This window comes from Nothobranchius furzeri, chromosome 12, assembly GCF_043380555.1.
Source record: "Nothobranchius furzeri strain GRZ-AD chromosome 12, NfurGRZ-RIMD1, whole genome shotgun sequence".
NCBI classification, from domain to species: Eukaryota; Metazoa; Chordata; class Actinopteri; order Cyprinodontiformes; family Nothobranchiidae; genus Nothobranchius; species Nothobranchius furzeri.
The window spans coordinates 23,501,319-23,513,268 of NC_091752.1; the positions used below are offsets into that span (position 1 = coordinate 23,501,319).

Here is an 11,950-nt window from a genome sequence, read left to right on the forward strand (position 1 = left end):
ATTTAAAAAGCAGCATTCAGTCATCAGCAAAAGTGTTGTTTTTTATGGTGCTCTGTAGGAGATCACAAAGAGCGATGAATTATGGAAGCTGGGAGTCTGAGAAACAGCAATTTTAAAGAATTGTAAACATGACTTCTTCTTTTCATTCCATTCTGCTTCACCAGCAGTTCTTCTACTTGTACAATTGTTGGTTGTTTGGCAATATCTACTGATACCATTTCCTACCGAATTACAACCAATCAGCATGACTTAACCAGAAGTCCCGCCCAGTACATACCCTAGTCAGAGGGCGTGTCTCAATGTCAAGGAACCTTGCCTTGATGTCTTGGTCCCGGTTGCCAAGGAGATATGTCATCAGGAACCGTCAAGGCATGCTCCAATGTTCATGTTCTACCGAGACGTCTATTCTCCGTTTGTCAGCCGTTTAGCTAACTGAGCTGTGCTGAGCTGAGTTGACTTGATCAAAAATTTCCCAGAAAACACTACAGTATTTTAAAAAGGCTGGCAGATCAGAAGCCAGCAGCTACTTCAAGGGCGAATTTCCTGTTTAAACGTAAGTAAACTAACTGTAACTATTGGGCCTATATCAGAATTTTTTTTATATCTAAAAAAACTTTCTATGGTTGGTTAATTGCTTAGTGATTGCAGCATGGACATAGTTTTGGGGAGGGACAATGGAGACATGTCCCCCCACTTTTTCTAAAGTCAAGTTTTGACCCCTGCACTTTTTACTATCCCAAAACAAAATTACGCGATTTTAAATAGATACTGGTTGAGCACTAGGATCAAGCGGAAAACAGCCGTTGGTGTTGAAGCCCGTTTCCCATTACAACATACTGTAAAGACAAACAGTGAGCTGCTCAGTTCGGGTTGCTTTCTCAAGCCAAACATCACAAAAATGTCCTCCTGAAATCGTAAATATTCCAAATAGCAGTTGAGGCACGAGGTTTGTTTTTTTATACCAGGGTGTGTTTAGTTTCTATTTGTTAAACCATGTCGAGCATGCTGTTTTCTTGTTAAGCTTAAAAGACGTTTTGCATCACTCAAGCAGAATGACTTCAGACAAACACGTGGAGATAATGTTTAAACTGCAATATTCAATTATTTAAATATTAACTTTTCTGAATGAATGGTATAGGAGACAGAGGAGAGGAAGGGTGTGAAAATCTACATGGTCTCATATGGTGACGGTTTTAGGAACACCAGTCTGATTAAATTCATTGGTTTTGTTCAAAGATTTACAAACTGAGTAATATCCAAAACTTTTGAATAAAACAAAATAAAAACACATTAAATTGTTTGAAAACTTGGTCAATATCAACAGATTCAGGTGTAAAACAAGAAAAACAAAACAAATTTTGTCAATTTGATAACATCCTGGACCTTCAGCTAATTTTTTTTCATTAGCGTTGTTGACTACTTCAAAATCAATGTATCTAAACTCCCAACACCAAAAACTGTGGGGAAACCCCCTTCAAATCATCCTAATTTGTGCTGCTTTGTCTCTGTATAGCATCATCTTCTCACTGAATACCACTTTTTACATAACATCGCTTCTCCCCTAGTCCCTGGATTTAATTGAATTACAGCATACTTTGACAGAATTTATTTTTCAAAGTTATCGGTGTTCGTGGATGTCTTTTGGCGTCCATTGGTGATATCACTCACAGTCGAAACGGTCACGATATGCTGACATTTTAGCAAAATCCTGAAAGGTTACAGATGTAGTAGAAGTTTTTTCCGGCCAAACATTTCACAGGTCACAAACAGAAAGAAAGAAAGAAGCCATCACACTTGCATCTCAGATTTTAAAAAGGTAGGCTGAAGACAGAATAGGGAGCCTAAGTCACGCCCATCTACTTCCAGACCATGGGTAATCCCATTTAAATGTGCCATGGATTTCACATATGATGTCCATGAATTTTAAAGACACGTTTTGATGCCAAGAAAGCGCTCATTTTCGAATGGCGCAAAGTTATTTTAGGTTGAGTGTGAAAGGCGTACAGAACTAGAAAGGTTTGTCTTACCGAATAGGGAGCCTAAGTCTCCTCACCTTTCCGGTCGGCTCATGGGTTCCCAGAAGAATGACAAAAAGAATGCAAGTCAGTGAGGCGAAAAGAGCTATTTTCTAATCTGCTTTGCCTTACGTCCTGAATCACACGTATGTTGTACTTCAATTTAAATAAAAAGAATTTAAGTGTGTCACGTACTTTGAGATTTATCAGCTTGTAAAAATTTTCAATTCCAATGACTACAAATCAGACGTTGGTACATCACGAACATGACATCACCACATAATCTCTGCCCTAGCGTAGCTGCTACTTACCACATGGCAAGATTTATGGAGGTTTATTTACTCTGCGATGGAGGATTCGCAGATCACTGAACTTACAGCCGTTTTCTCTGTGTTTAGTTCAATGACATCACTTTGGTGTTGCACATTTTTTAGACCTGGACATATTTTCACACAAAAACAAAAATTGCATTTGCCCCATTATTCGAAAATAAGCGCTTGCTTGGCAATTCACGGACATCATATGTAAAATCAATGGCACATAGCAAACGGAATTAGAAAATTGTGTTTTTTAGCCCCATTGACTTGTATTCATTTTATCATTCTTCTGGGGACCCATGGTTCGGAAGTAGACGGGTGAGACTTAGGCTACCTAAAGCTTGGTTTATGGTTGGCGCATTCACTTTCCGCTTGGTGATGCGGCTCGCGGATGGAACGCGCTTCACAACTTGCAGCGTTTATGGTTCATGTGGCTTGTCTCTGCGGTGAGCCAATATTCTCTCAAACTGAACGGGGCAGCATGGAGCTCTACAGCATGCATCCAACACTACACCATAGTAGAAGTAGAAATTACTGTTGTTTACAACATGGCATTCCAGCATTTTTAACTGCGTCCTCGTCTTTTCCGACAGTGTGAGCTATTTCTCTCCAAGAATTATTAACATCATGTTGATTACGATGATCTTTGAGAGCTGAATCATACAAATATCTGTATTTACGAACCTCTGCCATACTAGTTCTTGCCAGTCCGCCATGTTTTTCCACGCCCAACCGTCCGCGTGGTTAGAAAATTTCCTAGGTGCGCGGTGCGGAAAGTTTGGGCCATGTGGAGGCGTGGTGGAGGGGCGTGGTTGTTAAAATGACGCGGAGCCGTGCGGACCTCGCGGACGCGTCAAGCATAAACCAACCTTTAGGCTACCTATTGACCCCATCGAAACCGACATATAGAAGAAGAAAAGACTGGCTTAGCGAGCTTCAAATCCTTCTTCCAGGACGTCAAAAGGAGCAATAAATGTGGGGAAAACCACATTAAATCCGGCCATGTGGTAAATAGCAGCTAAACTGAGAGAGAACACATTCTCAGACGTCATATATGCGACATCTGGTTTGTAGTCTATTTACAAATTGTTACAAGCCAACAAATTTCAAATTACATAGTCTAAACTCACACGAATCTTTCTTTTCCTTTAAATTGAACCACAACATATGTGTGATTCAGAGCGTGAGGCAAAGCGGATTAGAAAATAGCTTCAATGATGACGTGTCTCCTTGTTTTTCTTTTCTTGTTTTGTTTTTTCAAGCACAACAAGTGAGGTGTGGAGATCCTTTAACATGACACGATAAAATGCCCACACCAGACAGCCACCACACTCTTATACTAAACAGTGTCATAATAAAGACGTAATACCATATTTTGTGATCTCATCATAAAATTTTTACTGAATTAATAAATATATTTTACAAATTAGGTCAGAAATTAGTTTACTGTTGTACGCTGACCCTTAGCACCTCCCTGCATATTCATACACAAATACACCCAGTAGTTTTGTTTCTCATCACAAAACAATTAAAAGGACAACTTAGAAATCTTTTCACCATAGACAGAAAGTTGGACCCTGTGCCTTTTGGATCTTAAATAAAGATGAAATGATTGAATCCACCATGTGCTGCTCCAGTACTGTACGTGCCACTTTCCATAAAGAACCGTTTATTTTACGAAAGTGCATGTCATTATGGATGCATTTAAAAAAAACAACTTTAAAATGTGCACCCCCTCTTGCTGAAACTTGTTCCAAAAATTAGTACAAAAGTACAATGTGTGCACATTTCTCAACACTTCTGCAATGACATGTTTGTTGGAAAAAATGTCACAGAACTCAATGACAAAGGTGAGAAGGGTTTGTTCTCATGTGACAAGCTTGCATGCCTTTAGCAAAAATATCTTTGACCTGAGTTCCTGGCAGCACTCAAGCAGGTTAATCCTATAATAAAAACATCTGGTATGTACAGCAATTATAGCAGCACGGTGCATTTACATCGTTGACCTTTATAAATTTCCTTCTGCAAATATCGTTGAAGGCATTTCAATTTACGACATTAAACCAGTGGGGGGGGGGGGGGGGAGAAAATGAACAGCTATTTTATAATCATATAAAGAGCACCTGTTGTGGGTATTATTGCAAGATATGCTCCTTTTTCAGGAAATTTTGTCCTCTGGCCGTCTGAGTGCAAAACAAAAAGGAGAGGTCCAAATGTAAACATTGCAATCACAAAAGACCAGAACCACACAAAGAAAAAGTCAAATGTGCATTAGTTCCAAGTGAACTGTGGACACTTCGTCCTGCTCAAGTAGCAACAACTACTTGTTCTTGTTCATAAAATTTCCTATTCTATGGAAGAATTTCTCCAGCTTATTCTCTTGCTGCCCCCGTGCAGCCTGGGTGAGGTTATACTCAGCAGCTGCCTCAGCCTTAGAAACACTTTTGGATTTATCCTCAGACTTTGTGCGTCTCAGGTTTTTGGGCATAGAGGGTTTCTTTTCAGACGAGTGGAATTGTTCTAATCTGCTGGGCAGCCGAAAAGAGGGTTTCTTCTGTACACTGGTTTTGGTGAGCGAGTTCTGCCATGGCAGTAGATGTTCTTCAGTTCTGGACTGAGATTTGGAATGTTCTGAAGAGAACCTGTCTGAAGCGGTTGTACTTCGGTGACTGTTTCTGGCACTGGAAGTTTCTGCCTCATCCTCGGCAGTAATAGTGCTGGTGCTCTCATCTGAAGTGAGACTCGGTGTTGTTTCCCTGGATTTTAAATACTCCCCTTTCCTCTCTGGTATGTCTATCGAAGACTTTGTGGAATCATTTTTTCGTAGACGCTGGGTACTGTTAGATTTGTTTGTCAAGTCTTTGTTTTTGTGAACCAGGGCTGCTGCAGAGACCGTCCTAGATGGGGGTTCCTGCCAGTTAGAATTAGAAGAGCCTTTTGTGTCTGTGTTACTGTTGACATCATAGTGGGAGATGGATCTCTGATCTTCACCCAGATTTGACCTGTGTCGTTCACTTGTTGCACTGATCTCTACTGTACTTTTATTAAGTGGTTTCCTGATGTAGGGTCCATGCGTGGGAGTTGGGGGTTCCCGTGTGGGCTCAGTGTTTGAATGCGACTCTGCCAAACTGTGCCTTTTGTGCCAACTGTCTGTCAGGAGGTCAGGGGTTTTGATTATCTGTCCATGTTTACTTCTGCCCAAGCTGGCAAATGTATAAGGGTTAGAGTTTCTACAAGGCCCGAGGCTCGGAGAACCCTGAGAGTCGTCCAGAATTTGCAGACTTTGTCTCTTTACTGTAAAATCATGAGAGTTTAATCTGTTTTCAATGAATGCCGGATTCCACTGCATTGAAGAGTAGTGCAAAGGAGAGATGGGGGCTGCAGGTATGTTTGCGTGTATTTTTGGCTCTGTTTGTTCCAGTATGGTGGACCTGAGAGCAAGGGAGTTCCTCATCCTTCCTTGCATGAAAGTGTTTGCTTTGTCTGAGGTTTCGTGTTGGTCTAAGTAGTCATCAGCATCTAAAGCTGGAGAAACAGAGTTTTTGAGGAAAGCACCTAAACTCCAATTCTGCCTATAAGCCATTGGCCGATCCTCTAATGCCGGTAGGTTCTGCTGCATGGAGAAGACCTGTTTGTCGTTGCCGTTGTAGGACTGACGCATGTTTTGACCTCTGTGCATATGTGAAACCTGCTGATAATTATCCACAGCATAGTTATTTTGTCCGGTTCCCATTTCTCTGTAGATGTTCCAGTTGCTTCCTTTGGGCCTGATGTTAAGTGGGACCTGCCCGTCTTGTCTCTCACCAGCATAGCTGTGCCTTTTCAACAAATCCATTGAATCAGAAGAAATCTGAGGAAACTGGAGCATCTGACGGTGCATGATGTCATTCTCAATCACCGGACCAAGCATGCCGCTCTCGTCTTTCAAATCTCTGGTGCTAAATCTCCTTTCACAGGTTTTACGGTTGACCATATCAAAGGTGTACCTCAGCTGATCCCGCCGCCCAAGTTTTGGTGCAGATTGAGAATTTGGTAACAAAGGTTGCCTGATATGAAGCCCGCTGTTGAGACATAGACCCTGCGGAGGACTCAGGTCAGCTGGAACAGTTGACTGAGCATAAAGTGTCCGAAACTCCTCATCATAAGACTTCACAAGGTGGCCCTTGATGACCTGAACCATGCTCAGATGGATCTTCTCGAAAGACCAAGAGAAGCTGTGAACATAGGACAGCACCATTATAATCCATGGTTTTGTGTGAATTTGTGAGTGAATGGGTGAATGACTGATTATAAAGGGTCTTTGGGTGTTGTAGAACCCTAAGAAGGTGCTATACAAACACAGGCTATTTACCATTTACCATTTCTCAACCTCCTATTCTTTTAGGATTATAAACGGAAGACTTGAAGCAAATCAAACTTGGGAGATTTATTTATGATTCAATTGTCTACACACAGACTGAAAAAATATCTCTGCACTGTGACAGCAAATGCATTGTTGTGTTCGAATTATATAAGAAATGCCTCAGTGCCCTCAGCCATGTCTCTTGTTGTGCTGCAGCATTACTTACCTGTATGAGCCATAAATTGCCGTGTGGCAGTCAACTACGAGAAACTTCTGCTCCATTGCTCCATGAAATGTTGCTCCGGATCGACAGAGGTACTCCTGGCCTTTCACGGTGCGCACCATCATGTTCTGTTGGAAGAGCAGTGAAAGTGTCATTGTTAAATATCACAGAACAAATAAACATCCACAATTTGCAGATGTCTCACAGAGACATGCTGACAGTTTGTTGGGTCACATCGCCCTCGGTGTTTTGTTCTTTTAATGTGCATTTAAGAAAAATATAAAGGGTGTGTTTGAAACTTGAGAATGTCTTGCCAAATAAAATGTACTCCACCCAATTTAGCAAGGAAATAGAGCTCAACATGCTAGGCTTTTACACGAGGAACCATGGGAAAACTTACTCTGAGCTGCTGTAGTTTGATTTCCTGATCTTCAGCCATTTTGACGAAACTTTTGTAATGCAGCTCATCCAGAAGCACGTAGACTGGAACTCCCCGTAAAGAGGCGTCCATGGTTTCTTTGAAAATATCCACATCGGTGAAGACGTCCATAACAATGCCGATGACCTTTAAAAGCAGAGACCAGAATCAGAACAGAGCCTTTCACTAGTTTGTGAAGTCAATGTTTACATCATGAACTTGAAATGGCACAAGGTGAACGTGACCAAAAGAAACAAGTAAAGGCCTGTTTTTACAAATGTTAACAGTGAATACAGCTAACGTCATTTTTACTGAAATAGAATGAAGGAAAAAGTAGGAAAAATAATTTTCTTTTACTAATGAGAACATTTATTGATCCCAAATCCATTTTGGCCTTTTCTGGAACATATTTTGTGTACAGAAGGACCAAGTGAAAGTCCTCTTTTCTCAGGTCTTCGTTCCCTTCTTAGAGGGGTTCTATAGAGTAGCACAAAATAAACAGCATTATCTGTGCTAAAAATGCTCACATGTGATTACAGGGAAAACAGGTGAAAAGTATACCTTTTTTTCTGAACATTTTTAGTCACTCGATTATGCAAATTGTCTTTAACAAATTGTTTTCATTGACAAATCTAAAACCTATAAACTTCTGTCTTTCTCTGGATGTGCTGATCTGGGAAACACAGGAATATTATAATTATCATTGAGATAATATTCATGATAGAAAATAATAATGTTTGACTTTTTATTCAGACATTCCCTTTTTGCATGTAGGGACACGTATGGGCTACATGCTTTACAGTGGCTGACCTGCCAGGTAAAGCGTTGAATGAGGTTATTATGGTTATTAAGAAAGTGAGTTGCACAACTAGATTTAATCTAAACCAGCCAAACAGACACTCCTTGACTACAAAGTTTGGAAAAAGGGTGTTAATTGCCTTGAGAGGTTTTTGCTACCGAGTGTGGAATAGGGGTTGTATGAACTAGTCGACTAGTCGACCTCACTGCTCTGTAGTGACATTTTATGCCTGTCATCGACTAGTCGCTGTCACGTGATAATGACAAGATGCAGTCCTTGGAAAAGACAGCAGGTGACGAGCCCCTGCGCGTCTGGATCGAGGCGGAGGCGACACGCTGTGCCAGAGCGTCGGTACTGACACCAGCCGTAAAACGGACCAAATTGTGACGTTTACCCTCTTGCAATTTAACCTTCCCCTCACCCCCATCCTAATCTTAACCAGCTTGCGCATGCAAAGCTCTGATTGTTGACGCGCTCCAGACATCTGCGTCCTGAGCACGGCCACAGTAACATTATCAAATCAGGTGTCGCCACCTCAAAAACTAATTTAACACGCAATCGTTCATGTCGGCTCATTTCCTTTTATGTTTTCTGTCTTTTATTTGCGCCTGATGCATTTCGCTGCTGTGGAGCGGGGCGCATCACCTGTTTTGTCCTCCGTGATGCACCGATCACTGATGCGGCCGGCAAGCAGCGCGCACTCTGCTGTTTTTGCGGTCGGTAGATCTTTTGGAACTGCAGTTCAAGGGTAACTCATAAGGTGAATATAAATGAACCCAGGTAGCAGTTTTTCTTTAGGATTGAGAGGAGATGCAGGAAGATAAAAAACAGGCAGGACAGAAAAATAGTCAAATAAAAACAAGTTAGTTTTTGTACCTGGTGGTTGCAACAAACAGACACCACTGAAGGTAATCAGAAGTGAGGAACAGAAAATGAAATAATTATTTTAATGTTTAGAGCAGCAGGAACTCCGAGAGGCTGCAGGCGCATCAGTGAGTTTGCGGCCGCTGCGCAGGGGGAGGGGGGAGATGGCTGAAGCAGAAACTACCGTTGTTAAAAGAGATGTGTTTAACTTTGAAAATGTGGGCGCAATTTTAATTGTCAAAAACTCCAGCGAACCAACTGACTGCCCCCCCCCCCCCCTTTCAGGTGTATGACGTCATCAACGACTAGTCGAAGTCAACGCGATTTTCATTACTTGACTGTCGACTTTAACCCTTTGATGCATAATGGTCACTACAGTGGACAGGTACTCAAAATTGTTATTTATTTGTTTTTGCTATTAGGCACAGCTGTTGAAGACTTTATTGCATTTGAGCCCCTCCGTTTGGACCTCAGTAAGCCAAGCCAACATATTTCATGCTCAGAATGCATGCTGCCCACTGAGGTGGACATGTAATAAATTATTTGTAAATTATAAAATTTTACAAAAAATATTTGTTGAAATTTGTTTCATTCACACCTAAAGATGAATGAAAAAAATTGTTTAAAAAATCATGGTTGAAGATTTCATAATTCATGCATCAGAGGGTTAAAAAAAATTAAGTCATGCAACCCCTAGTGTGGAAAAGAAGCTCTGAGGGGAAAATGTGTGGGGTTTTATTACCTGTTTTGCATCCTGGATATACTTCCGGATCACCTCTTTTATGGTCGGGTTGTTCATTCTGGGCGGATGGAAGAGCAGATTAATATTTGTGTGAAGGTTTTCAGGCAGGATCTCTGGCCATCCCAGTTCCAAATTTGGTGTTTGCACATCGGAGTGGATGGGCCAGTACGTCCCCGAGGATGATGAGGCGTCTGATGAACCGACAACGTCTTCTGTCTGACTTTTAGGTGTCAGCCGTTTAACATTAGCAGTGATAAAGAGAAGTTCATCTTCTGAGAGAAAACTCTTCACTCGTTCGTCTTTGAGGAACTCGTCATAAGTGTCTCTGCCGCCATCCACTAGTTGATCGATGGCCAGCCGGTAGGTCTCCTTATAATGAGGCTGGATGAAATCGTCTGCAGAAGATTCTCCCCCCAGCGACGACAGCCTGGAGAACTCTGTAGCATCCATCTCCCCAAAATGTTTCTTTATGGCCTATCAAAGATAGTGAAGATCAATGAGCTGGTGTAACAGGAGGACAGCACAAACATCATGGCTTAGTGAGGCTAAATCAACCATGAAACACATTTGTTGTTTTCTCTGGGAGATTCTTGTATAAATTACTGAGCACTTCACCTCGCATAACACCTTTGTGGTTTCAAAGTGGTTTTTTTGTTGGTTTTTTTTCATTTGAGGTGATAATTTATAGGCACTAGAATACACCCCAGCAAGTAAAGAGTTAAAAAGACAGAATTTTAGCTTGTCCTGAAAAATTAAGTTTAGGGGAAGAAACAAAAAGCACAAAAGTACAAATGATTGCTGCACAGTCTAAATGAAAATATGTAAACAAGTCATCTACGACTTAAAGGATATCAGTCAAAGACGTTTAAACCAGAGAGAGAGAATACAGTAAGAGCTATTAGCTGCTTGAGGAAAACCATATTTTTACTTATAAAATACAGTTTTAGAAAAAATAAATAAGTGATCTACAGCTGAACTGTCTCCCACGTTTGTTTTTTATTAGTGGTCAAAAATTCAAGAAAGCTCAGCTGGGTGTTGTTCAGGGACTGAAATCAGCCATTAGTTGATAAGTTATGCATGCAGAACGCTGTTTCTACGGCTTCTAATTCAACATATCTAATAGTCACGTTTTGAAGTTTTAGGTGTCAAAAATACTTTAGCACATTGCCTAAACAGACATTTTACAACATTCCAACAGTTGCTGCAGCGTCCACTCAGCTCATTTAGAGATTTGTGTTGAGGCGGTCTCGCTCTTTAGAGAGTTGTCTTGCAGGTGACCTGTTGGCAATTCCAACAGGGCTTCAAAACCACAGCTGAAGAAGTGTTAGCAAATACTCAACAATAGTGACTTACATGTTGATAGTGACCGTTGGAGAATTCCTCTTGACTGCCCCTAAAATATCTTTCCTCCATCTATAAATTCTTATCTTATATTCTGTGTTTGGAGCCGCTTCTGTGAGCCAGCTGGAAGAGACAAAGACAAGGAGGTGTCTCAACATGATAAACTGTCTGCAGTTGGAGGGTGTGTATTCCTGTTTTAACATGCAAATGGCCCGCTAGAAACTGGCTCACAGGCAGACATAAACCTGTTTGAGACATGTGGCCACTCCCCTCCTCCTCCTCCTCCTCTTCCTCCTCCAGTTCCTCCTCTGCCTCTTTCTGGGAACAAAGTTCACTGAGAACAAACTCAAGATAGTGGTGACATAGAGGTTTACTGCAACGATAATCACACCAGACTAATCTGCCTTCGGCATGAAAACGACTCAAAAGTGCAAACATTTTATTTCAGTTCAAAAACTCATTTGTGAGAATATTTAGATTAACACACCTTTGTAGACAATTCCCGGATATTTCTCATCAAAAGCCAAATAGAACAAATCAATGCTCCCTTGTATCTCAGCTGAAATGTCCATGCAGACCCTCTGGAAGGCAGTTTGTTGGTGCTTCTGCTCACTGAAGTGTTTCTAAAGAAGAGCGTCTTTTTCCTTTTTGGACATTCTTCATCCAAACTTGTCAATAACTTGTGAGAGACTCGTTATGCAGTTAGTCTCTAAGGGGGATCATAAAAGCCAGTGTGCCTGAGGCAATATTATTGCAAATGAAGTGAAACTAATTAAAAAGTCAGTTACATCTAAAATATCATGTATCATTAAAACAAAAATTCCCTTATTCATGCATTATTAGACACCTAATGAATAATGATTCTATTTTCTAGCCAGTTTTCACCTGT

The 11,950-nt window shown here is 41.1% G+C and overlaps 1 protein-coding gene across 1 annotated transcript; it reads right to left on the reverse strand.

Annotated features, from left to right (window-relative positions):
• Nucleotides 1-4,300: 4,300 nt before the first annotated feature.
• On the reverse strand, nt 4,301-11,269 carry fam83b (family with sequence similarity 83 member B). The gene is made up of 5 exons (XM_015944535.3): nt 11,074-11,269; nt 9,721-10,194; nt 7,298-7,462; nt 6,901-7,025; nt 4,301-6,546 (listed from the first exon to the last, which is right to left on the reverse strand). Exons 1-5 carry the CDS (start codon nt 11,131-11,133, stop codon nt 4,653-4,655), a joined length of 2,718 nt encoding a protein of 905 aa, XP_015800021.3. The 5' UTR covers nt 11,134-11,269; the 3' UTR covers nt 4,301-4,652.
• Nucleotides 11,270-11,950: the final 681 nt, after the last annotated feature.

Excerpts from the sequence above, each read along its gene's own strand:
- fam83b (XM_015944535.3), bottom strand. The coding sequence starts at position 11,133 with ATGGAGGAAAGATATTTTAGGGGCAGTCAAGAGGAATTCTCCAACGGT. Across the intron at positions 10,195-11,073 it reads CCAACGGTCACTATCAACAT|GCCATAAAGAAACATTTTGG; the intron begins GTAAGTCACTAT and ends TATCTTTGATAG. Across the intron at positions 6,547-6,900 it reads GCAATTTATGGCTCATACAG|CTTCTCTTGGTCTTTCGAGA; the intron begins GTAAGTAATGCT and ends CTATGTTCACAG.